At 41.5% G+C, this 27466-nt stretch overlaps 1 protein-coding gene across 1 annotated transcript in view; it reads right to left on the minus strand.

Annotated features, from left to right (window-relative positions):
• RUVBL1 (RuvB like AAA ATPase 1) overlaps positions 1–24667 on the minus strand; it is a 32332-nt gene extending 7665 nt beyond the window's left edge. The window contains exons 1-8 of the mRNA XM_044656879.1: positions 24429–24667; positions 21293–21379; positions 19124–19256; positions 11005–11156; positions 7245–7334; positions 6041–6190; positions 4498–4561; positions 2931–3129 (exon numbers count right to left, since the gene is read on the minus strand). Of these exons, the coding sequence (XP_044512814.1) occupies positions 2931–3129; positions 4498–4561; positions 6041–6190; positions 7245–7334; positions 11005–11156; positions 19124–19256; positions 21293–21379; positions 24429–24569 (1016 nt within the window). The 5' untranslated portion in view covers positions 24570–24667. The remainder of the gene's footprint in view (positions 1–2930; positions 3130–4497; positions 4562–6040; positions 6191–7244; positions 7335–11004; positions 11157–19123; positions 19257–21292; positions 21380–24428) is intronic.
• Positions 24668–27466: the final 2799 nt, after the last annotated feature.

A 27466-nucleotide genomic window follows, 5' to 3' on the forward strand; every position in this document is an offset into this window, starting at 1 on the left:
TGATGTCTAATGTTCTGCCTAAAATCAAATCTGAAATTTACTTATTCTGAATAGAGAATAGGCTATAGTATATATATAAAAAGTGTCATTGTTTCTGATGTCATTTGGAAAAAATTAGTGGGATCATAATTTACTGAACTGTTTCTTCTCCTAACCTCATGTGTGTCAGCTATTATTCGCCAATTAAAACAATAAGGTCTACTAATACCTAATGTCCTTCATAACAGACGGCCATAAATTAGAGGATGAATTTTAAGTTTCAGCTAATTTCCACTCCAGTAACATGAAGTTCAGTAAATGGCACCTAACCCTTTCAGTAACACTAATAATAGGGAGATATTACTGGCATTTTTTATCAAGAAACCTAGATATATACAGATATCTAGATAGCATATTCTGTTGTTCAGTTGTTTCAGGTGTGTCTGACTTTTGTGGCCTCATTTGGGGTTTTCTAGGCAAAGACACTGAAGTAGTTTGCCATTTCCTTCTCGAGCTCATTTTTATAAATGAGGAAACTGAAGCAAACAAGAGTTAAGTGACCTATTCTGGGTCGTATAGCTAAAAAGTATCTGAGACCTGTTTTTAATTCAGGAAGATGAGTCTGCCTAACTTCAGGACTTTCCCCTGGACATCTACCTTCCACCATCCGAGAGAAAGTTGCCAGCCCTTGTTTTAAAGTCTTTATGATCAACCCACCACTTTGGGTTAAGCTACCACAACTTGGTCCTAAAAAAACCAGCTGAATGGGCCCTTGGAGGATCTACTTTAGTGGGAAACCAGAAACATAAAATCTTTCATATTAGAGGCAACAGGAACTATAAAGATCTTTAGTTGCGAAACATCTCATTTTAGGGAAAAGGGAATTATTAAAACTTTATAAACAGTTTCCATTTCTACAATGCTTTAAATGCTTACAAAGTGCCTTATTAAAGGGAGTTTCTTTATCTCTCCCTCTGTCTCTTTAAGAGGCAGAGGCGAGGCAGGAACAGAAACATTTTTAAGTCAGAATTGGCCAGGAGTTCAAGATTCCATTACCTAGGAGATGGGAACAGTATTTAAGAGAAAGAAAGTTAGGAGAGAAGATTTCTTTTCTCTGGATTCCTAGAGAGCAGGGGTTCTGTGTCGGTCTCTCTGTCAAAAGGAACTGGCAGTTGACTTCTGACAGTTTGGATTAAGATACTGATTTAAGGAGGGTATAGGAGATTAATGTTCATTGATTAGCTGTGGATGGTACCCCAGGAATCACTGTGCTTCTCATGACTCCCAATCCATCAACACTGCTCAAAGTCTCTACTGGCTAAATATCCCCTCCAGCAGTGATTCTGTCCCTTTTCCATGGCAGCTCCAGAGTTCTGCCAGAATCTGTCTGCCATGTGACTGGGGGTGGGTCAGTCACTTTTCAGGCTTCAGTTTTCTCATCTGTAAAAGAAGGGCTTAACCTAGATGAACCTGAAGACTCCTTCAGGCACTTATAGCATGTGATTCATCCCAACTAACCACCTCAACTTGGCTTTCAGCATTTCTCAACGTAAAACCTCCCGGAGTTGACACAAGGGTTCTGCATACTAGGGACAAGACAGAGTAAGGCACTAAGATCTCCAACACTTTTCTTCCCAGGTAAGATATAACCAAATCCTAATAGAAACACTCCATTCCAAGTAATCAGGACCAGACATTCATATACAGTATGTGGAACCAGCAGGCTCTGAACACAGAACAGCAAAGGAAATTCTAAATAAAGCAGTGAGATGCTTCAAAAAGCTTCATCCATCATATTCTCCAGTAGATGGCACTCTCCATTCATCCTGTGAAATGAACATTTTAACTGGACAGTTCCGTATTGCAGCTAGTAGACATTGATAGCATACCTCTGTGTGTGTGTGTGTGTGTGTGTGTGTGTGTGTGTGTGTGTGTGTGTACGCGCACATGTAAAGGCATGGGGAGAGGGAAGTAGGGAGAGAAAGAAAACAAGAAAGAGGAGAGTGACAGAAGGAGGGAAGGAAAGAGGGAGGAAGAGCAAGTAAGAGAGATGGGGAGGAGAGGAAGGGAGAGAAGAGGAAAAGGGAAGGAGAAAGAAAGAAAGGAACAGAGAAAGGGAGAGATGAAGGGGAGGAGGAAAAGAGAGGGAGAGAGAACACAAACATACACACACACACACACACACACAGTCACTAGGCTACAAGGATAATCTCCCAGGTTTCCAAATGCTGCAAAGCTGGAAGGCGTGTTTTCTGTCCAAGACTCTTTTATCGCCAAGCTGGCAAGAATCTGCCTCTATTCCTGGAGCCAGGAAAGGCTGTTGTCTATCCACAATGCACTGGTTTTGGAGGAAACCCTTCAATCTGACACTTGTAGTGAGTCTGGCCCTGTCGCGACAAAGCACCACCAGGATCTGTAGTGTGCTATAAAGTAACATCACTGATTTTTTATTTTAAAGGAACATCAGACCTTGTACCTTCGAATGTGTATTTTCCGCATCTAAAAGTGGCCCCTGGAGAGGCTACACACTAAGTTCAAAGATGCTGCCAATTCTCTGAGTATTATGGGAATCCCATCTTAGAAACTGTCTTCAGAGCCAATATGTCCTTTTGAATCTCCTCACTGGGAGAAAAGCTTCATGTTTGGTTTTTGGATAAAGCCAAGAGTCTTTTGGAGCCAAGTCTAGTGAATAAAGTGGAGGAAATGAGCTGGGGAATCCCATTTTGGGTCCAAAATAAGATAACCGTAAAGTAAAAGAGCTAAATTTGGGGGGATGGGGTGTGTGTGCAGGGCAAGGAAGGGAGAGCAGGCTCTGGAAGGAAGAGGTTCTGGTATATCTGTCAAAGAATATTTTATAGTTATAAAAATCACACCCTGCATTCATGAAAGAAGACAAAACATCCCTCCTCAACAGTGCTTGACCCTTATACAGCTCAGGGAAGGTGCCGTACCTGATGACACAGTTGCCCCGATTAGAGGCAAAGATGACGATGGGGGCAATGGAAGACTCCAAGGCACGGTGTAGGTAGGTGAAGCATTCTATGTCCAGCATGTGCACCTCATCAACAAAGAGCACACCAGGAACCAACTCAGCTATGCCCTGGTCAATGTACTTGTTCACCACCTTGTTAATCTCCCCTCGGAGTTTATCTGGGGAGGGGAAAAAACAGAGACTGAGATACATCACTTGTCTGAAGTGTGGAGGAGGCACAATCAGCTCAGGTCACTCCTCATAGTTCACAGTTGAAGAAACTGAGGTTAGAGAGGTTAAATGACTGGCCCAAAGCCACACGAGCCATAAGCAGAAGAGGTAGAATTGGAACCCAGGGTTCTGACTCCAAACCCTCTACTGGTTATTATTGTCCTAGTCACCCACCATTTCCTTTGATTGCAGAACTAGAGAAACATATCACATGACCAAGCTTGTTCTAACCCAGATCACCTTTCTTTTTTTCTCAAACTTACTTTCTTTCTTGGTAACAACTGTAAGACAAAAGGGCAAGGACTAGGCAAACAGGGTTAAGTAACTTACCCAGAGTCACACAACTAAGAAGTGTCTGAGGCCACATTTGAACCCAGGTCCTCCCAACTCTAGGCTGGGTGTTCTATAAAATAAGGCAGATTTACCCTCTCTTTGAAATTAAAACCAATAACTCTACATTCTGGAAGGCAGGTCCCAAGTTCAGGGACTACATGAAGAAAGGCCCAGAAAAGCTAAGTAAGTTGCCCAAGGTCACAACTCAGCTTTATTTTCCAACCAATTAATAACAGTGAGAACTATTCTGCATCCCAGAATGCCAATAACTCCATCGTTGTACAGCAAAAAAAGATAAAGATATAGAAAACAATACTCAGCATATACCAGTGATCAAGTGCCACACCATTCCCACTCCCTTTGCAACTCCCCCCACCCCCTACAGGGGAGGAAGGAAGAACTCCCATTGGGATGCTGGGCAGAGGGGTGGGGAATGTGAAAAACTGTTGTCAGGTGCAGTGGAGAGAAGAAGGGGAGTAGCTCCGCCCGAGTCCCTCTGCCTTTCTGGTAACCGTGCAGGGAAGAAGCGCATGTGCCCACAGAGAGTGCTATATGTACCATCTCTGGCACACATGCCACAGGTTTGCCATCACTGGCATATACTAAAGGATCCATAATGTACCTCTGATAGGTCTCAGATTCTCCCTAACTCAACCATTGCCTCTCTCTGGCAAAATGGATTTAACATAAAAAGTGGCAAATATTTAAGAAAATAACTATTTAAGCAACATTTTTAGTTGTCAAGAAATTAACTGAAGCCAATGGCAAACAGAAAGAGCCTTGTGCAGAACTGGATCTGCAGCATCTGAGGGAAGGCAACAGGTATGTTGGAAGGACAAAACAAGATAAAGTATAAGATGGCACTTTGTAAAACTTAGAAAGTTCAACCATAAGTAATTTGCCCCCTTTTCCCTCCAATTCCTATTATGGCCTAAAAAAGGGAATGGAAAAGAGATAAAGCTGAGAACTTCAGCATTTTGTACCTGTAATCTCGGTCTTCTTCGGCTTCATTAACTGGCCCATCATGGAGAGGATATCCTGCCCACCCTGCACAAGATGACAAAGGCACACAGCAGTGAACAGCTGACACTGGTAGCCCTGGGGATCCTCAGACTCCCAAACTGGACTTTGTTCTCCAGAATTTACCTGAATAGCCTGGCCTTAGAGTTATGTTGACCCTCAAATCCTGTAACTTAACATGACTGCTGTTCAGTAAGTCTAAATATGAGAAGCATATTTACAACCTTAAATTTGATCCTTCTGTTCTCCTGCCACATGTATTATTGTAAATTGGTGAGGAAAAGGCAGCTCAATCTACTCTGAAGGGACAGGGAATTTTGCAGGGCAGGGCCCAAATCTGTGCTGGCATAACAGAGGGTGGAAATGCACCAGGCACTCCTAGTGGCACCCTTATTTGACAGAGAAATTCGAGGCCTTGAAAGGGACACAAAATGAGCCAGAAGCCAGAACTCTGGTTCTGATTCAGTACTCTTTCCACTATAGTAAACTTATTTTTAAACTACACAGGGATCCCATGGAGTGCCACTACTATGGTTGTTAAGAGATCAACACAAGACTCAGCTCCTCGTAGCCAGACAGGGATATTGCAGGGAGAAATCTAGCTCTGCCACTTCCAATGAGCTTTGTGACCTGGGGAAAACCACTTAAATCTCTCTAATTTCAGTTTACTCATGAGAAAAATCAGGATAATACTTGGGCCATCCGCCTCACAATGCGACTGGGAGAAAAGAGCTTTAAGGTAAAGCTTCAAAGGAGAGAGTACTAGACATTACTGCTATCATAATTGCTAGAAGTTATTTAGGAGTGGGGACAGCTAGGTGGCCTAGTAAAGAACCAGGCCTGGAGATGGGAGGTCCTAGGTTCAAATCTAACCTCAGACACCTCCTTACCCCAAATGCCTACCCCTTACTAAACTTATGCCTTGGAATTGATACTTGGTATCAATTCTAAGATAAAAGGTTATGGGCTGAAAAAAAAAAAAGTTGTTACTTAGGTTTAGACACAAAGGCTTAGAGACAACACAGGTCTAATCTTAAGCAGTAATCAGAAAGTTAAAGAATTTTGGAATTGAGAAGATTCTTATAAGTCATTAAGTTCATACCCTATCTGAACCATGAGTTCCATCTAACTAGAGCATAGGGGACCTTCAGGAGTCAGGAGATCACCGTACTAACAGAATCGACCCTGAAATGCTATTGATCAGGAGCCTAGCTATAAAGAATCACATGACCTCCAAATACAACAGTACATCTAGAGAAGAAGGTACAGAGAAGACACTGGCTAGTTTGGAAATGTATGATTCTTCTAGCTCAAGCTAGAAGTAAAAACTCATTTGTTACTACAGCATTTGAATAAGAACAAAGGAATTCCTGCTGGCTACTGTCAATGTTAATTGCTGAACACACCAGAGACAGAAAAGGTCTGGTCTTTTCCAAGACAGGGAGAGGAGAGATGACAATCCATTTCCAGACACCCTGATGTCTTGCTAAAGGTTATGGTCAGTACCTGGGGCCTAGCATTGGCCACATCCAAGTCATGCAGGGTCACATCCTGAATAATCTCCTTTTTTTTGTGCACGTCGCCCTTTGGCAAGGGAACATATTCTTCAGCTTCAAGGTCGAATTCAGTAGCATAGGTATCACACCTGCCTTGCCTCTGCAGAAAAGGAAGATGGAGGAGAACAGAAGTATCTGGTGAGTTTCACTGCCAAGTCCCTGAATGACACACAGCTGACAGAGATAAAGGCCTTGGTTCACAATTACAGTCCTGACAAGCTTTGGTTGACAACCCAGAATATGCCCCACTCCCCTGTTGGCAAGAGAAGCACCCTATCTACTGATCACCAGGCTCAAAAACCCTGTTGAAAAACACCTGATATTTTCTCTACTTAGAATCTTTTTTCCTCCTTTTCTTTTAACTGTATGCAATTCCTGATAAAGGACAAATCCAGCAGATTACCTGGAGACGGAGGGAACTGTTCAGACTCTTTTGTAGGTGGACGATTTATTGTATGATACAAAATATTATGCTCATCCATTAAACAGCAAGTAACACTGTACAGTACATTTACAATCAGATAGGAAAAGAATGCCAACTAATGCAGTATTCCCTTCCCCAGGCATATATCTTGGGAAGAAAATACCAAAGAGATAAAAAGAAGATTAAATACACTGCACATTTCAATTCTGGGATGACTAAAGTTGTTTTGGTTTCCCACCCTCAACTCTCCTCTAAACATGTTTTACATCTTATTTATTTATTTTTAAAGAGAAGTTTTAGTCCTGATGAGGTCAGAGGATTACAGGAAAATAACTTTCATCCAATTTGTGAGTGCCAACAGAACAGCCACTCAGCTTTCTTGCCCTCTTGGTATCAGCACTGCAGGTACTTCTTTGGGTCAGAGCTATGATTTATTGTTCCAAGGGAAAAGACTTCAAAGATCCTGCTGGTCAACCTCTTCATTTTATAAATGGAGAGTAATCCAAGGCCCATATGAGATGGCTTTACCCAAATCTTCAAAGATAATAGTCAGGATTTGAACTCAGGATTTAAGCAGCAATTTTTTTCTTTTCTAGGGAGAAAACCTCTCCCCTCCTTGTTCCTATAGCCACCTATGGCAAACAAACGAGCTAGTTTCAATAAAAGGAAATGGGGTGTTGGAGGAATTATCTCCTCACAAGAAGAAGTCAGAACCGTCTGCAATGGTTACCTTCACTGCACCACTGTTGGCTTCTATGTATATCACGTCTCCGGCCTCCACTCGCTCTTTCTGCAAACTTTCAAAGATGCTGGGGTCCAGCTGAAATCAAAAGCCAGGCTATTAGCATGAAATGATTATAGTGCCAAACTAGAAATTCAGTAACTAGAGATTTTCTTACAAGAGCAAAAAGAAAGTCGTGTCTATTTTTAGAGCTGGATACAGATGTCTCCTTATAGCAAAACACTGTCTTACTTTGAATTTGAGAAAATTATTGAGAGGGTGATTTACAAGCTGGCAGAAAACAACAGTTTCCCTGGGGATCTATTCAGAAGAGAACTCTCTTTCTTACATCCCATCAGGCTGGGATGTAAAAGCTCATGTATAATCTAAAGTTAGGCTAATGCTCTCTGGCCAGGAAGCCAAGCCCAGTCTGGGTAGCTAACCAGCATGGCAGTTGTAGGGCAGGCAGGGGTCTCACCAGGGCCCAATCCTTCATCCAATCTCTCTACTCTCTTGCACCTGGCTATTCTGGGGGTCAGTGAGGGCTTCTTAAGGACAGGCTTTCTTCAGAAGACAAAAATAAAACTTCCAGATTTTGTCAAACAATGACAAACTACGTCAGAGGAGTTGATTGAATGTGACTCACTATACAATCTACAGACTATTAAAGCTTGAAGAGATATAAAATAATATTAAATCCACTTCTTCACTGGACACAGAAATAAACTGAGGCCCAAAGAGAGGGGGGAAAAAAACCGGCAGTTATGGTTAACTCCCACATATTCTCATTACCAGTGTTCTTTCCACAGTATTATAGTATATCTACTTTTTTCTCCTTAGTTATTTTCTGAACGTTTAAAGAAACGTGCAAGGTAGGAAGGAAATTGTAAGCTGGAGAGGATTTAGGGCAAGGGTTCTTATCCTAGACTTGATGGATGGATTTCAGAGGGATTGGGGGGGAAGTGGGATAAATTACATCTTTAAAGGATTAAGAAGCCCTGATCTAGAGGAAGGCAATCACAATGGTGATATGGGTGAGGGCTTGACTTGTTCTGTTTAGTTTCAGAGCCTAGAAGTTGAGGAAAGACAAATTTAAGGCTGATACCAAGAAATTCTTCCTCCCTACTTAAAGGTTCTCTGAAGTAGAGTACCTTGCCTTGGTAAATAGAAGTTTCTCCTTGATTGGGCGTCTTCAGGAAGAGTGTTGAACACAGGTACAAGCTAAACAAAATGGCTGCTGAAGTCTCAATTAAATCTTTTACTGGGATAAGTGAATATCTTAATGTTCCAGCAGAGGATGTCTCTAATGTTTTAATGTCTGGATAACCTATTTCAAATATCAAGTAGTATGCAGTAAATTTTTAGAAAATATATTTAAAAACTGACTAAAAAGTTGATCCTTTGGCTAGTAAAACCCTTTAAAACCTAGCCCCAAACTACCTTTCCAATCTCATTATTCATTCTTCCTCTTCCTACACTCAAGATCAAACCAACAGGGTTTGCTGTTCTCACACACAGCACTCCCTGTCTCTGTCATGAAATGCACTTCCTCCTAATGTCTTGGAGAACTCCTTATTTCCTTCAAGATTCAGTTTAAGCAGTGCCTTCTACATGGAGTCTTTCCTAATACACCCAACTGCTAATGCCATCCCTTCTCTGGAATGTAGTGTTGCTACTCATACAGCTTTGCCATCTCCCTCAATAGAACACAAGCTAGAATACTTCAATTGATTCTGACACTCAGTACCTACCATATTGCCTGGAATAACATAGGTGTTCAATAAATGCCTGCTGATTGTCAATTAAACTTCAAAAATGGTTTCTCTTTGCTAAATCATGTTGTATGTGTGTATGTTTCATAATCTTAAATATCAAACAGTTTACCCCTGGTATGTAACCTACACTGAGAGGAAGATGTGGAAATGCAGAAAGAGGCCTAGATGTGGGAACAGAACCCTGGCACTAGTTCAAAGTCACAGAGCCAATAAAAAATGGCCCTGCTTCTCCAAGTCTCCTGATTTTTCAAACAAAGATGATGTCGGCACTGGCAGCTACAAGGGGCTGGGTAGGACTGCATGAACTGTGCACATCAAGAGAGCACTGTAAAATCAGGGGTGCTCTAGGTACCAAGTTGTGACTGTATAAATACTAAGCCAGCATGCCAATCTGACATGGAAAAGGAAGGACAATTTTGGAAACTTAAATCATGGTAGTTTTCCAAAAGAAAAGTCTTTCCCCCCATGACAGGGTACAGTGGAAATCTTAGCTGTATTATATCACTTCATTTCAGATTTCCTATGAATTGTCTTTTTTTCCTCAATTTTTGTTTTTTGTTTTTGTTTTTTAATTTTAAACCCTTAACTTCTGTGTATTGACTTATAGGTGTAAGATTGGTAAGGGTAGGCAATGGGGGTCAAGTGACTTGCCCAGGGTCACACAGCTGGGAAGTGTCTGAGGCCGTATTTGAACCTAGGACCTCCTGTCTCTAGGCCTGGCTCTCAATCCACTGAGCTACCAAGCTGCCCCCTCTCAATTTTTGCTATTTAATTTTACAATGAACTAAAAAGACAGTAATTACTAAAGAAATGGAAGACTCCACTATAAATCTCATTAACACAGGCGCACTGACTAGAGATGAGTAGCAGATATAAATGAGAAAGCTACAAAATGTGGATCCTTTAAGAGAAAGAAAAATGCCCATTTCAATCAATAATCTATATGTGATCTCTATAAACTAGTGACCCAGACATCACAGAATCATAAAAGCTCAGGACCTAAAGCGTTGCAAGCCTAACCTCTTCATTAGGTAAATGAGGAAAGTCAGTAGCAGAGCAGGCAAGTGAGGCAAGCTCAAGGTCAGTGTTGGCAAGCACCCTGGGAGGGGAAATGCACTGCCACCCCTGCTGCCACCACCTCCTCCCTCATACCATGAGGTCTTACAAGTCTACCTGCCTCCTCTCCCTTTCTTCCTTAGGAGGGTCTCCTAGCTATGCCCAGATTCCTGCCCCTGCTGCTCCTTAGAAAAGGCATCTTATGCAGAGAGAAAGAAGCAGAACCAGGAGAACCTTATACACAGAGATGGATACACTGTGGCATAATCAATTTGTAACGAACTTCTCTACTAGCAGCACTACAATGATCCAGGACAATTCTGAGGGACTTATGAGAAAGAAAGCTATCCACCTCCAGAGAAAGAGCTGTGGGAGTAGAAACACAGAAGAAAAACAACTGCTTAATCACATGGGTCAATGAGGATATGATTTGGGATGTAGACTCTAAGCGATCACCCTAGTACAAATATCAATAATATGGAAATAGATCAATGATACATGTAAAACCCAGTGGAATTGCATGTTGGCTATGGGAGGATGGTGGGAAAAGGGGAAAGAACATGCATCTTGTAACCATGGAGAAAAATTTTTAATTAATCAAATAAAATTTAAATAAAAATAAATGAATGAATGAATGAACAAACAAATAAATGAATGAATGAATGAAAGAATAAAAGAAAAGGCATCTTACCAGCTTAAAAGACATATGTCAGAAACATAAAGCACTGAGCTCTCAATCAGCCAAGTGTATATGGAAAAAAGAGACCTGGCTAGTGAGAACTCTGGTGCTGGGAGCCTTCATGAGGGGTCATATAGACCATCTCCTTCTCCCAGTTCTCACATTTTCTAACTTATGAAATGTATTAGGTAACATCAAACAATATCAGACCGAAAGCCTGCATGACATTAGGAAGGAGAGATGGACAAAACTCACATACTTTCAACTGTTTGGTTCCTTTTGCTGTTTTAAGTCCTATAATTACATGGCTTATGGTTTTGCCATATCCACCCATAGGGTTTTCGGTCTCACATGGAGTTAACTCTGTGACTTCACCTTCATAGACTTCCTTGGTCTCCTTTATTCTCAGACCTGAAAGAGAATGGAGGCAAGACACTATGAGAGACTATATGTCTTCAGGACGTCCCTTAGTTTCTCCACCTCTACCTGTTCTAACCATCAGAACATCTTGAACACTGTAACATCAAGATAACAAGAATGCACACATTAATTTACACATTTCTTCCCCATGGGTGTTTCTGAGGAAGTACAGCATAAAGGACATACTTCGAATCAGGAAGCCCTAGACCTCGGCTCTAATTTAGCCTCTGTAGCTGTGAGATCACAGGCGAAGCTTTTACCTCCTCCAAGTCTCCAGGCGACTCTCTTAAGACACAGTAATAGTTGTTTCCACACAGCTCCTTAAGATGGAGGCATTATTTCTACTATTCCAACCTATTTTGGAGCTGTGCATGACATAAACTGAAAGTTACATTTTCAGACTCTCCGTAAAGGAAAGAGACAAAACAACCAGAAGCCCACCATACCAGCCCCAACTCCAGGTCTGAGCAGCAGCTTTAACTATGAAAGCAGGTATGCATACCTTGTGGTACAAACAGTTGGTAGCACTGATGTCATCGACGGGTTCTGATATGTACTTTCAAAACAAGTAAACAGTACTTCTGCGATTTACTTTGAAGCATAAAAAATCTTTTCCAAGGATGGAAGCAAAAAGAAAACAATTGTGACTCTCTCGGCCAGCTTTGAAGTTAGTCCCTTCCCTCTCTTTTGGAAAAGCATGTCATCTTCTATAAAAGATGGCAAACACTAACAGGTTGATATAGAAAACTACTTGTTTTACTGAACTTGAACATATCTAGATCAGAAACCTACACAAGAAGATGGAAATATAGGCTGGTAAGGCTGGTCTCTCAAACTGGGGATGGATTAAGGGAACAGGGATACCACACCTCACAAAGGAAGACTATCCTACATATACGAACTCCAAAAACCACAGCAGATTCTTTTAGAAATAAAGGTAAGAGTCAAGAAATTAATATGTGGGTTATCCCATGATGCAAGGAATACCTTCCTCTAGCCCCCATATAACATAAGTCAGTTTAGGAGACATGCTTCATCTATAATACCCATTCAAATATTTAAGTGCTGGGCTCTAAAGAATTTAATCTTATCCTCTATATTGAAAAAACAATCCAAAAATTTTTCTTTTTCAAACCAATTTATTTTCCTTTGAATGTAATAACTCAGAAATGTCTCCCCCTGCTGGACTGGGACTGAAGACTGGTTTTTAAAACAAAAGTGAAGGACTTGAGGGCCAGAAAGCAACATGAAACAATAGACAGGAGTCACTGAATGCAAACCATTAAGTACTCTTAACACTGTGATGCTTCAAGTCTGTAGGAGTAAATACGGAAAGGCTTTCAACAACAGGCACCACACTAAACTTAACAATTACTTTATTAAATTTATTTTTAGAGGGGCTAGAAATACTAATAAAATGCAACTAAGTCAGAGCACCTGGTAAGAATATCCAAAATTTTAAGGTGAAGAGGGAAACATTCTCAGGCCATAATGTTTGGAAACAGTCCCCTTAAATAATGCCAGTTCATAAATATATTGGAAATCAGACGGGATCAAGCTGTAGAAATAAACGAAGACTCTCATCCAGGAATTATTTCTTCTTCACTGGCCTCTCCTGCTTCTCTCCTCTCACTGATTATAATTCTGCCAGTGATAGTTTCTCTTCTTCTACCCCATGCCAGTATCCACTGTGTAACCCCTCTTCCTCTCCTAGTCAATCAATGAATCCACAAGAACTTATTATTAAGCCTAGGTGCCAAGCACTGAGGAGACACACACAAGGGAATGAAACAAACCCGACCTGTAGTGAGCTTCCATTCTAATGGGAGAGATAACAAATAGGTTCAAAAATCTACAGCAGAAATACAAAATGAATCAATATGAACATGTCCAAAGTTCCTAATACAAGGTAGTCTGGGTGGCAGGGGGAACTCAGGAAAAGCATTCTTGCATAAGATGGTGCCTGGGCTCTACTTTAAAGGAAAAGAGAGGTTCTACCTGATGGAGGTAAGAAGAGATATGGCAGGCTCATGGGAAGGGCAAAAGGCCTAGAAACAACAGAGAACAGAGACTGGATCACAAAGGCTGGGAAGGGGACCGACCTTTGAGGTTGGAAAGATGGATTAGGGTGAGGTTGTATAGAGATTTAAAAGCTAAAAAGGGGGGCTTATATTTTATCCTAGAGGCACAGAAGGCCCTGGAATTTATTGAGTATGAAAGTCATATAGCCAAATGTGCACTTCAGGAAAATTACTTTGCCATCGATGTGTAGGATGGACCAGAGGAAGGAGAGGCTTGAGGCAAGGAGGTCACTCAGGAGACAACTGGGGCCTGGCTGAGGCAATAGTTGGAAAGAAGGGGCCAGAGAAGAGGAATGGTGAGAAGCCTCAAGAAGTGGGGTAAGGTTGGGGTGGGGGTGAGAGAGACTCAGGGAGGGTAGCCACAGCATGCCGTGTCTAAAAGGTTCACCATCACTGTCTTATGCTTAATTACAATGCAATAGTGGGCAAATCATTTCCTGTCCTGGACCTCCAGGTTCCTCATCAAAAGGAAGGCATCAGGGGTAGCGGGGTAGCTCAGTGGATTGAGAGTCAGGCCTAGAGACGGGAGGTCCTAGGTTCAAAACCGGCCTCAGACACTTCCCAGCTGTGTGATCCTGGGCAAGCCCCATTGCTCACCCTTACCACTCTTCCGCCTAGGAGCCAATACACAGAAGTTAAGGGTTTAAAAAAAAAAAAAAACAAGGAAAGCATCAGACTCAGTGAATTTCAAGGTCCCTTCTGGTTTTAAATCCTAGGAAAAAGGAAACAGCAAAGTGCAGAGCAAAGAGCCCAGAGTAGGAACACAGGGCTTTGAACGGAGGTTCTCTTCCCTCATAAACAGTGTGACCCTAGAAGAGGCCTTTTACTTCTCTGGGCCTGTTTCTCCATCTGTAAAATGAAGAGGGCTGGATAAGATCTCTAAGGTTCCTTTCCTTATTGAATCTTATATCTTCATTAACCCAAATTAAATTAAGGATTTAGAATAATGGTAAGCCAGGATGGGCTTCATTTGTGCCTCTACAAAATACCTCAGGGTTCATGAACATTAAGCCAACTGCCAACCTTCCAGAGGACAGGGATAACTAAGAGCAAGATGAAAAGGACCTTGAATAGCATTTTAAGGCAGCTTTGAATATGTTTAAAAAAGGAAATATTTTATATCAAAAAGAAATAAATCCTCTAGATGGAATGCTTAACCATATTTTGTGTTAGGTGAATATGACATGAAATTCCTCAAAAGGGGGACAAAGAATTCCCATCTTTCACTGGTGCCTGTATTTGTTTAGAAGTGGCGGTGCTGACATGCAGGGAATGTGGACAGCCGGTAGCCACAAAGGAGGAGAATTGTTGCTGTCTCTGAGAATGACAACGCAGATGACACGGGTTTCATCTGTGGGTTCGAGTTTCCAAATCCCTGACAGGGAACTTCATCACATCAAGGAAACAGCCCCGACTCTTCACTCTTTATTTCAGTTCAGGTACGGGCTCTTCCCCTCCCCCGCCCCCTTAGCAGGAATTCAAAGGCTGCCCAAGACTGAGGCTCTCTTTGATGACATTCAATGGGCTTCTCTTTTGCGCTGTAGCAGGATTAAGACTTTTTTCTCACCTTGCTGCAACAGCAAGGACCAAGAAAAGAGCCATGGCAAATCACAAAAATGGAAGCCAGAGAAATTTATCACCAATGTCTTCAGGGCTAAAGGCAATTTAGTTATCTTTAAGGAAACCAGAAGCATAAAAAAAAGCTAGTTTTGACAAGACTTTATCAGTCATCAGCAAGAATCACATTTTTAAAAATAGAAAGATTTTCAACATTTGTTGAGGTACCACTTGTAAATTAAACTTTATTCTAGAGAAAATTAAACCAAGTTCCAAGGAATGGGCTCTAAAGCACCAATTATCACAATTAAGATGTCAGTAATTGGTTTAGGACACTATCTTGGTTGGATAGAAGTAAAGGGAGTCAAGATAAATCTAACTTAAAGCAGTCACAATTTGGGTCCCAGACCAATGGCCATTAAGAAGATATTCTGTCTCTGACTGCAAAGATTCTCAGGTTCAAAGAGATCTATGGGATATTTCTTTGGTCTTTCCACCTGACCCACCCTGACCCTGGGTGAAGAAGTTATGTCTTATCACAAAGGCTTTCTTAAAGCCATTTATGTTATAATAATGATAATTAAGTCCCTAAGCTGACCATAACCCTGAAAAAGACTGGCTCCCAAAAGGTTGGCTAAAAACAAGGAAACCCTTTCCTTGTAAAGAGGAGACCAAGTTAAGTACAATTTAATTCTTTTAAAGAGGGAAAAAATATTAATGCTGCTCTTTACCAAGCTTGTCGCCACTTGCAACTTTTTCACTTTTCACTTAGCCTGAAACTTTCCCCAGGAAAAGTGATCGATCTTGTTCAGCTGAGGTGTAGGCCAGTCTTCCTACTAAAACTTCAGTTCAAGCGATATGGCTCATTCTGAGAAGAACACTGAACTTGGAATTGAGGAAACTTTCACTTGGGGTTTCCCTATACTACTGTGAAACCTCAAGGAAGTTGTTTGACCTTCAAGGTGGTTGGATGAGATGCTCTCAGAGCCCTTTCAGGTGATAAAATGTCAAACAGGTGAATCCTAAGAAGCACTCTACAAAGATTAGCAAATAGATTCTTTAGTTGATGATCCGAATAAGCTGCCACCCACCCTGTCAATGCCTGACTCTTCCCCACCAAAAACTGACCTTCCCAATCCTAGCCAAGATCTCTTCCTCCTTCCTAGAGGCTTGGGAACTTGATTCATTTAGTTTGAGAACTAGGTCTGGAGTGGAACTGCCCTAATCTATCATCCTTTAAGCCTTCTAGAATCAGCCAGCCCCAAACCAAGCTTTATGCCATGAGGACACCAAAGCCTAGCCAGCATTGACAGCTTGCTATTTGCACTGTTACTCCACACCCAGACTCTGATAGCAACAACCAAACCTGTGTGAGCACTGCTCCTGAAAAGTGTCTGGAAATCCCTCCCTTGTGGTCCCTTCCAGAATCCTGTGACTGCCCAGCCTTAGACCCAAACTCCCTAAGAGAGCCCGCAGTTCCTAACACATACCTCAATCTTCTGGGAGGGGAAAGACCTTCATTTTCATATCTGTATCCCCATCACTTAGGGCAGCATCGTGCCAGGCACATGATAGGTTAAGCTAAGGCAAAATATAGTCCCTCTCCCTGCACAATGTGCAAATGTCCATGATGAATAAAGCCCTGGAAGCTCACCTGGGATGCTTCATGGATAGCAACAGTCTGATAACTGCTAAAAAGTGAATATTTTCCTAATATCTTTAAGCCCATGACCAGAAACCAGGAGATATTATGAAAGTGTCATCAAAATTTTTACAAGTGATCTCCCAAAAGAAAAAAAATCAGAAGATAGGAATTGGCAGTTTTCAAAGGAACAAATCCAAGTTATTAACAATCACCAAAAAGTGCTTTAAATCATTAATAATCAGAGAAATGCAAATTAAAGCAACTTTGAGGTTCTACTTCCCATCTATCAGTCTGGCAAAGATGACAAAAGAGTAAAAGGACAAATGTTGGTGGTGTGGGGAAACAGGCACATTAGTGCACTGCTCCAACTATTCTGGAAAGCAATTTAAGACTGTACCCAAAAGTCACCAAACCATACCTACCATCTGACCCAACTATAGTACTACTAATCCAATACATCGAAGAAAGACAAAAAGGATCTATACATACAAAAATATTTATAGCAGTTCTTTTCCTGGTAATCCCAAATTGAAAACTATGGATATATCCTGTTGGGGAATAGCTAAACAAATTATGGTATAGAAATGCAAAGGACTATCCTATACCATAAGGCAGTGATGGTGAACCTTTTAGACACTGCATGCTGTGGCTACCCTCCCTGAGTCTCTCCCACCCCCACCCCAACTTACCCCACAGGGGGGATGGTAAAAGGGAGAGGATTGGCCCTGGCACTTCACTCAGAGGAGGAAGTAAGCACTTCCATTGGGCTGCTGGGCAGAGGGACGGGGAGGAGTGGTGCAGAGAGAGAACAAAACCTAGGCAGAAAATGACTCATGTGCCCACAGAGAGATTTCTGTGTCCCATCTTTGGCACATGTGCCATAGGTTCACCATCACAGCCATAAGAAATGATGAAACCATTTTAGAAGAAAATGGAAGACTTCCATGATTTGATAGAGTAATGAGAATTAGGAAAACAACTTACACAATAATAAAATGAGAGAAAAACAACTTTAAAAGATATACTAGCAGTTCAAATGAATGAAAATGAAACACACTTGTTTGTTTTCCAGTCATTTCAGTGTCTCTGACTTTTCATGTGATAAAAATACTAGTGATTTACAATTTCCTTTTCCAGCTTATTCTTCAGAAGAGGAAACTGAGGCAAACAAGGTTAAGGGACCTGCCCAATATCACACAGCTCGTGGCTGAGTCTCAATTTGAACTCAAGATCCTTAAGACTCCAAACCCAGCACTCTATCTCCACTGTGCCACCTAGCTGTTCCACACTAGTCAACAAGTGATAAACTTAAAAACGCAGAGACACATCCATTTTCAGACAGGGTTAATTCTTTTGCCATTCAATGATAGCACTGTCCTGTGGACTTTATTTTTCAGGAATTTTAAAAAATCTATTCAATTGGCAGCTAGGAGGTGGTGTAGGAATAAGTTAAGAATAGTCTGGTTTTCTAGGGTTAGTTGAAAGAAAGGAATTTTGAGATAAGTCCTGGGAAAGGATTCTAGGTAAGAAAGGAATTATGGGTCTATAACTGAACTTCACTTCCTTCTTGGATTTTATCTGAGCTGGGAGTGGGTTTTGTCTCTCTTGTCTATAATTCCCATCAAGCTGAAGGAGGGTTTTTCCTCTGAGAGATTCTCCCTGGAAGGTCAGGATTTGGCATCCAGGTAGAGGATTTACTTGGAGGAAACCAATTTTCCCTGAATCCAGTATTCATCTGCCAGAATTCCTGTTGGTTAAAGTAATCCAAAGCTTTCACTCTATAACTTTGGTTACTTAGTACAGCAGCCAAACCCAGGTTTTTCCTCTTTCTTATTAATTATTGGTAGTAAGTTTAGATTAAGTTAAATAGCTTGGGAAAGGGTTTAGATAGCATAGGGAAGATTAAGTAGGGCCCAGAGAAGAAACAGAAGGCTTCCCTAAGCAGACAATGTAGAAGTCGCGTGGAAGTAGTGTGAATAGAATTAGGGTCATACTTGTCCAGTTACCTTTATTCCTTTTCTGTTAAATAAACTTTGTTCCCAAGATAAAGGGTTTGGTGCTTAAATGGCCCTGAGGAGTTCCTAGGTGGATTGTAACATCTGATATCCATCTAGGATACTTCCACAACACAGAGGGACAAGCATAGTAAGGGACAAGTTAATTTTTAAGTCATAACTTGAAAAAATTTAAAAAAATTAAAATACAAAGTAATCAATAAAATTTGTTTTATAAAAATTTATTTAACAAATTACTTGAACTCATCTATTCTGTTCAGTGAAGTATACTTATCCTATAACTCTAGCAAGCATTTTGCTATGATTTCTTTGGAAATGAAGTATTTTTGGAGCACTTTATTAAAGTAATATGTCAATTATAAAAGTATTTTGCAAATGTAACAAGTCATAGGACCATATATGCTTCAGAGCTTAAATGTCATCTTATCCAACTCCTTCACTTTTTATAAATGAGATAACAGAAACCCAGATGGAAGTCACCTGATTTGCTCAAAGTCATACAGAATTTATACCTAGATTCTCTGCCTACAGAGCTAAATGAGAAAACCAAGGTCATTAGTCAACAAATCCAAATCTGAAAAGCAGTATTTTACCAATTAAGTAGATTCCCCTACCCTGATGAGAGAATAAACAACTTCATTATTCAATCTGAATACTCACCAATTGCCCTTCTGAAGTTTTCCATCAGCACTTCTGTCTTCTTAATTTCTGTAGAGTAGACTTCACTTCCCACCATGGGACAGAAGGGGACCTTACTACCCAACTCTTGAGCAATTGCCAGAGCTAGGGCTGTCTACAAATGCCAAAAAAACAAACAAACAAATAAATAAATGATAATAATAATAAATTTTCAGTAAAGTTCTACTCTCTTATTTTCATATCATTTGATAAGTTCACAGGAGACATCCTAGATGACTTTACTTAATAGAGTCAATCTACAACTTAGAAGCATCTTTTATCACAGAAAGGAGAGTAGTAGTATCATCCAAAAATTTCCCCTTACTTCTAAAAGTGAAGATCATGTTTTAACAGCTATGGAAAGCATTATTACTGTATGCATTTGGTACATTTTTTAGAAGTTTTCAAATACAGAAGGGGGAGGGGAACAACCACCTGTATCTTTTAGGAAATCATCCTGAGGAAAAAAATCTGAAAATACTTGGTCAGCACTGAATGTACCAAGATAGCTATATGATTTTAAAGCTGATTCTACCTTACCAAGTAAATAAAAGCTGAAGCATGACCTTAGAAACACTTTAATGAGCATTTGATTCAATTCCACAAATAATTATTAAATTTATACTATGTGCAAGACACAGGAGCATAAGTTCTTCTGGGGTGATACTTGCAAACAAATACAAACTAGATAGAGCTGCAAATGCAACATCAAAAACAAGTAGATAGAAAGTGGCATAGTTATTTCAGGATCAAGAAAGAATCAGAAAAGGCTTGATAGAAGAGGTAGCACCCGAGTTGTACTTTGCAGGGAGCCAGAGATTCTAAGAGGTGGAGATAAAGAAGAATTACATTTTTTTGACATGAGTGAGTATAGGTGCAAAGGGCCAGACACAGCCAATGGGCAGGGTGAGAGCCAACAGGCAACCCTGACCAGAATAGGGAGGCGATATTAATAAGCCTAGTGGGAGCCAGATCAGAGAGGGCGCTATAAGAAAAAGGATTTTTACATTTTATTCCAGAGACAATAGGGACCAGATATTTTGGAGCAAGGGAGTGGCCTGTTAGGTTTACAAATTAGAAAGATTTGTTTTGTGGCTCTGTGGAAAATGAACTGGAGAAGGGAGAGGCTGAAAAGGGAGACCAAGAAGAAAGCAGCAGTAACAATCTAAGCAAAGGGAGATTTGGGTCCTAAATTCGAATAGGACATGGGTAAAACTGGGCTACTGGGCAAACCCAAGCAGCAACATAGATATATATGGGAGCTGACTCCCAAATCATTAGTCTGGTCACTCTTTGATTCTAAGACAAAAGAAGCACAAATAAGTTCAAGTACTCATTGACAAATCTGTGCACCTATTATGTGCAAGGTATTTGTATTAGAAACTGTGAGGACTGCAAAACTATATTCAAGGAGATTAGAATCCAGCCACTCATTTAGTTGGTGGAAACCTTGTAACTCCATATTCAAGAAGGGATTGACAGTTATTGTTCTTTCAGAAGAGCACCCCAAGTCTCCTTTCCACATCTTTTAAAATAAGCAACGTATAGTGGTTAGTGGATTTTAGATGGCAGCAAATGCCCTTATAACATTTCACCCACTTCAGAACTCTTCAACTTCATTTGATGGCCAATGCCCTAAAATTAATAATTATGTGCTATTTTTAAAAATAGCTTTCTTAAGCTTTCTTATGGATTTCTCCCAGTCTTTCAACTAGGTTTTAAAGGTACTTAATGGAAGGGCCCATATCACAAATCAGTGCTCTCTCCCACACAGCTCACATTGCCAAGAATGTAGAAGTTCTCAATCAGTACTTGTTGAATTAACTTTTTATCCTCCAAATGAGATATTACTTTTTTAAGTTCTCAGAAACAATAGACCAAAACATTTTTCCCACAAGGGGAAGGAATAAGATATAGAAGACAAATTTCAGAGACAATGAGACTCCTCCAAGGACCTTGATCCCTCTTTCCTGGAAGTATGCCAGGAGAGTCAATGTTAGATACTCAACTATATTACTTTGCTTTGGTCCTTTTAAAGAAAGAAACTCAACCAATCTGGAGAAATAAAGAATAGTTAAGACATAAGTTTAGTTTGGCTTAGACATTAGGACCATTCTCTGGATAGATTAGAGAAACTGAGAAAAAATATACCTTGCCAGTTCCAGGAGGTCCTGCCAACAAAACAGCTCTCCCAGCCATTTTCTTGCTTTTGATTAATTCAACTATCACACCACATGCCTACACACCACAAATGGAAAAGAAATAATGAAATTAATATTAAAACATTTCACCAGAAGTTCAGACTGTAGATCAAGAATAGGAGATGTACAGACATTCTATCAAGCAGTAATCTTATGTGTAGTTGAATTTCAACAATGCCCTAATCCAGTGCTGGGTAAGATTTTCAAGTTCAGGTTCCCAAACTGCAACTTCAAGCAGCCCATGAGCCCCCCAGCATTAACCTAGAAAGTGGAGGGAGGAAGTACACACTCTGGGTGGCTGGACATAAAAAAATGTCCTTGGGCACTAGGAAAGGGGGGGGGATGAGCAGGTCCCCAAGTGCAGCCAGCTGTGCATGCATGCCATGTCTTTGCCAACACTGCCCTAATCCACAAGTCACCAAGATAAATAAAGTTAAGCTACCAAAACATGCTGAACTGCTCTTTGAATCAAGATGAAGTCTTTTGCTACGCAAAGACAGTCCTCTTTGGGGCATTAAGGTCATCTTAGGATCCCAAAAGCCATCTTCAGGGAACCTTAGACCTGACAGGTCACAGGACCACAGGCTCAAGAGATAAAATGAACCTGCAGAGGGGATTACCTGGTCACCTCATTTTACTGCTGGGCCAGAGAGGTTAGGTCATGAGCCTGAGGGTCACAAAGGCAGTAACTGGTAGACTTGGGAATCCAAACCAGGCCCTCTAGCTCCTAATGGAGCCCTTCTCTCACTATGCCTCACTACCTTGTCCTACTCCAACTGCCAGATGTGTCTAGAAAAACACCCAGCCACAGAGGGTTCATGTTTGAATTCCAAAAGCCAGCCTCAGTTCAGAGAAGTTTCATTAACAGAAGAAACAGGTGATGAAATTGGGGGGACTGTTTCCCTGTTGAGGCATGGAGAAGTTAGAAAAGTGCCCATATGGATGAAATTCAAGCCCAGCTGAAGCACAGGGCCAAGAAGGGAATAATACAGTATTCTTATAATTACAAACCACAGTTTATTTCAACTTAGGAAGCATGGACAAAAGCACTTACTCCAGTAGGCACTGTGACAGGAATGAGGGCACAAAGGAAAAATTAAATCACTAGTCCCAGCCCCTAGATTCTACATTTTTATTTAGCTGAAGAATTCTGTGAGGGAGGTCACCCATTTAAGAGAGGAGGAAACAGAGGTGAAATCAAATATTCAAGGGCATTTTACTATATCTTAGTAGCCCATGTATGGAATATACCATAAACCTATTACTTAACATATTTGATGAACCAGGCCATGCCATCTTCTCAAAGCAATGCAACTTTAAAAAATGTTTTGTTTAGTTTTTTAAACTTTTTAAAAAACCCTTACCTCCTGGCTTAGAATTAACAGTGAGTATCCATTCCAAGGCAGAAGAAAGGCAAGGGCTAGGCAATGGGGGTTAAGTGACTAGCCTAGGGTTACACAGGTAGGATGTGCCTAAGGCTGCATTTGAACTCAGGACTTTCTGTCTCCAGGTCTGGTTCTCTATCCCCTGAGCCACATAGTTCCCCCAATGTAGCTTTTGATAAGTGACTAAAGCCCTTTTTGATTTACACAGATTTCCTTAGTGGGGGGAGTAGGGGAAGAAACCCACTTAATTAGAAACCTGAAACTTTAAGGATCTGACATTCACTCCCTCTGGACAACTTCTCTCTGATCCTGTTTTCTCATCTGGAAAATGAGGGGTTAGGTTCTATTCAGCTACAATACTTTTTTTTTTTTTTAAAGATCTACTTAATTTGTGAAAATTATAATTCGTCATTCAAATCTATTTTGTGAATCTAAATTGTTCAAATGTTATTGTGACTTAGTGGTTATGAGAAACAAATGAGATCATTATAAAGTATTTAGCACTGTACCTGAAGATGCTCATTATATAAATGTTAGCTATTATTATTGTACTTATTACCTAATATATTGGAATAACTATCTTTATCCTCCATAGGCAGCAAGGTAGCACTAGATCTTAAGTCAGTAAGAACTGATATCAAAATGAGCCTCAGACACTACTTGGGTGAGTCACTTAGAAAATGTATGTGTGTATATGTGTGTGTGTACATATTTTTAAAGCTCCCTTTTTGCCTCAGTTTCCCCATCTATAAAATGGGGATAATAGCAGCACCTACTCCTAGGGTGGTTGTGACAATCAAATAAGAATAAATGCTTAGCACAGTGCCAGGAGCAGAATGAGCTCTATATAAATGTTAGCTGCTATTATTATTTTCATTATTGTGCTTAGGACAGTATTTGGTATATAATAGGCTTGGCTATATAAGTTTTGGTTATTTTTTTTAAAACCCTTCCCTTCCATTTTGTAATCAATTATGTCTATTGGTTCCAAGGCACAAGAGTAGAAAGGCTTCGGCAATTGTGGGTGACTTGCCCAGGGTCATACACTTAGGAAGTGTCTTAACTGAGATTTGAACCCAGGCCCTCCTGCCCTGAGGCCTGGCTCTCAATCTCCAGAGCCGACTAGTAGCCCTTTTTTTTTTTTTTAAACCGATACCTTGTTTTAGAATCCATACTGTGCTCAGAATTGGGGGTTAAGTGACTTGCCCAAGGTCATACAGCTAGGAAGTGTCTGAGGCCAGATTTGACCCTAGAACCTCCCATCCCTAGACCTGTATCCCAATCCACTAAGCCACCTAACTACCCAGCTACCCCCCTCCTATTCTTATTAATTAGCGACATCGTGTTTATTATTCAACGTCTGGCCACTGTCTTCTCTGCTCTATAGGCAGCTGGTGACCCAGTGGTTATCGCTGGGCTTAAGGAAGACCTGAATTTCAATCCTACCGTAGGCTCCCTGCCTGCCTCAGTTTCTTCTACAGTAAAACGGGACGCTATAGGCCCTATCTACCTATCTCTGCCCCGGGGGTTATGGGATGACTGGCCACTCTGAAGGGGTTACAGAACAGCGCGCCATTGCTGCTTCCATGTTCCTCATCCGGAGGATGGGTACAGGGCCCGCCCGCTGCCGCCCTCGGGGGCCGGAAGACAGCGCGCGGGCGGGCTGCAGACCCCATTCCGGGTCCCCGCCGTGGCCCCTACCTCGCGGGCGTTCTCCTGCCCCACCAGCCCGGAGGCCGCCTGCTTGGCCAGGCCGCTCTCATCCAGCCCCAGCCCCTTCACGTGGCTGTGCGAGGCAATACGCTGCGTCTTCGTGGTGCTCTTCACCTCCTCGATCTTCATGGTGCCGCCGAGAGCAGGCCCACGGAACTGGCAAGAAGCAGGATAGGAAACCGAGAGCGAGACAGCAACTACAGAAGGAAGAGAGGTCCGAACCCCAAGTTTCCTCCCTCCGTTAGCATGCGGCCGTTACCACGGCGTCCGGCCGGCGCCCGCCCCCCGCCGCCAACCATTGGACTTGGCGAGGTTAGAGGGATTTTCTATTGGACAGCTTCCACGTCCATCGTCAGGACCCGCCCATCCACTTCCGGGTGTGTTACTAAGGCAGCTTTCCCCCGGGCCTTCCGGCAGCCCGCGCTTCCTGGCGGCTGCCCGCGATCGGGGTGGGGCGACTAGGGCCTGCACGTGGCCCGCGATCTGTGTGTTTGTGTACATATGCGTGTGATGCAGGTAGCGCGCATGTATATATCTATAGTTATATAGATATCGATATCTGTGTGTACGTGTAGGGAAGGGGGGGGGCCGGGGCCTGCAAGTGGAACAGAACCTGAAGCTGCTCCGTGCGAGTGTGTACGCTCGGATGTAGGGCCAGCCAGGGGGCAGGGAGGCAGGAAGACTCCTCTTCCTAAGTGAATCTAACTCCAGACGTGGCCTAGCTGTGTGGCCCTGGGCAGGTCACTTCCCCTGGCTGCCTCAGGTTCCTCCTCTTGGTAAATCACTCTAGAATCTCCCGAAGAAAACCCCAAATGGGGATGAAGACTCTTAAGTGATCACCCTAGTGTAGTTATCAATAATATGGAAATAGGTCTTGATCAATGATACAAGTAAAACCCAGTGGAATTGCGTGTGGGCTGAGAGGGGGAAAGGAGGGGAGGGAAAGAGCATGAATCATGTAACTATGGAAAAATGTTCTAAATTAATTAAAGTTTTCAATTAAAAAAAAAAAGAAAACTCCAAATGGGGTCATGAAGAGTCAGACTGGAGAGATGGACAACAATATATTTGTGTATGTGTGTACATGTATGTACCTATGTGTGTATAGGCACCATAAATACAAGATAGTTTAGGGAGGGAGGGTGAGGAAAGGCTTCATGCAGGTATTGCTTAAGTGAGTTTTGAAGTAAGTCAGGGATACTGTGAGTTCTTGGAGAAGGAGTTCCGGAGGCATGGAGGAAATCCAAGGCAAAAGCATGGAGATGTGAGTTAGGGAATAGCAAGAAAAGTTTGACTGGACTTGAGGTAAAGGAATCATGTTTAGTGAGGCTGGAAAGATAGTTAGGGGCCAGGTGTTTTGGTTTTTTTGAACCCTGACCTTCTGTCTTAGAATCAATACCTTGTATTGGTTCCAAGACAGAGGAGTAGTAAGGACTAGGCAATGGGGGTTAAGTGACTTGCCCAGGGTCACCCAGCTAGAAAGTGTCTGAGGTCAGATTTGACCTCCCATCTCTGGGCCTGACTCTCAATCCACTGAGCTACCCAGCTGCCCCCTCAAGTGCCACTTCTATGTAAAGTATTTCCTTCTCTTCAGACTATTAGTGCCTTCCCTCCCATAATGACCTTGCATTTTTTATGCACATATAATATGTATTATTTCTACCTCTTTAGAAAGTAAACTCCTTGAGGGCAAGGACTGTTAACTTTTGTTGTTGTAACCTCTGAGTTTAGCTTAGTATCTGGCCCTAGTAAGATCTTGTTGACCTATCTAGCCTCAGTTTCTTTACCTCTGAAATAAGGATAATAATACTTTTATTAGGCATAATACTACCTGGAGCTTTACTTTCCAGGGTTATTAGACTCAAAGGGGAGAAGTCTTAGTCTAATGATCCTGGGAAGTAAATTCTGCAGGAATTATTAACATAAAAAAATTTTTTATATGTATGTTTATATATACACTTATAAACATATATACATACATACATATGTATGATGCTTTTCAAGCTTTAATGTGCTATAGAAATGCCAGTATAAACTTTCTTTTCAAAAATCTTCAGTGGGATGGGGGCACCTGGGTAGCTCAGGGGATTGAGAGTCAGGCCTAGAGACAGGAGGTCCTAGGTTCAAATCTGGCCTCAGACACTTCCCAGCTGTGTGACCCTGGGCAAGTCACTTGACCCCCATTGCCCACCCTTACCACTCTTCCACCTAGGAGCCAATACACAGAAGTTAAGGGTTAAAAAAAAAAAGAAAAGAAAAAAATCTTCAGTGGTTATTGAGAATAAGGTAAAATACAAATTCATCAGCCTAACAAATGCTTTCCACAATCTAGCCACAAACTGCCTTACTGTCCTTATTTCACAGGACTCCCTTCCACAGGATCGATATTTCAGCTACATAGGACAACCAGCTACTCTCTGATCTTGTCCCTGCCCTCTCCTGCCTCCATCCCTAAAATGAACACACTTCCCAGCTCCAAAATCCTTTTTTTTCCTTCAAGACCCTACTTGGATATTATTTCTTTAATAAAGCCTTTCCTTATTTCCTCTGTTAGTAATCACGTCTTAAATTTTCCTTAAGTACTTTATGTTGTTTTTTAGTTTCTTCTTATAACATTCTACCTCACAGTAGACTTATTTGGGGCAGGTGTTATCCTAGCAATGGCAAATGCCATTTTTTAATCTATGTATCCGAATACCCAGTATAGGGCCTTGCACAGGGTAAGTGCTTAAAAAATAATTGTTGATTTGAACTAAAAGAATGTCAACTGGGAAAAAACACAGAACTATTAGTCAGAAAACCCACTCTTTAATTAAGGAAAGGAGTTAAGCACTAAAATTAGGCCTCCTCTCAGAGCTGTGTGCTATTAACCCATGCAGAGTCCCAGACTCTGGCAGCTCCAGTAGTCACCAAACTCCTTGGGAGTGCCAACACAATAGATGACAATTCCAAAGAGCCATTAAAGTGGGAAAGCTTAAATACCTTTCTAGGGGAACATGGGGACTGAGGATGAGAAGGATAGTTGA

This window comes from Gracilinanus agilis, chromosome 1 (assembly GCF_016433145.1).
Source record: "Gracilinanus agilis isolate LMUSP501 chromosome 1, AgileGrace, whole genome shotgun sequence".
NCBI lineage: Eukaryota > Metazoa > Chordata > Mammalia > Didelphimorphia > Didelphidae > Gracilinanus > Gracilinanus agilis.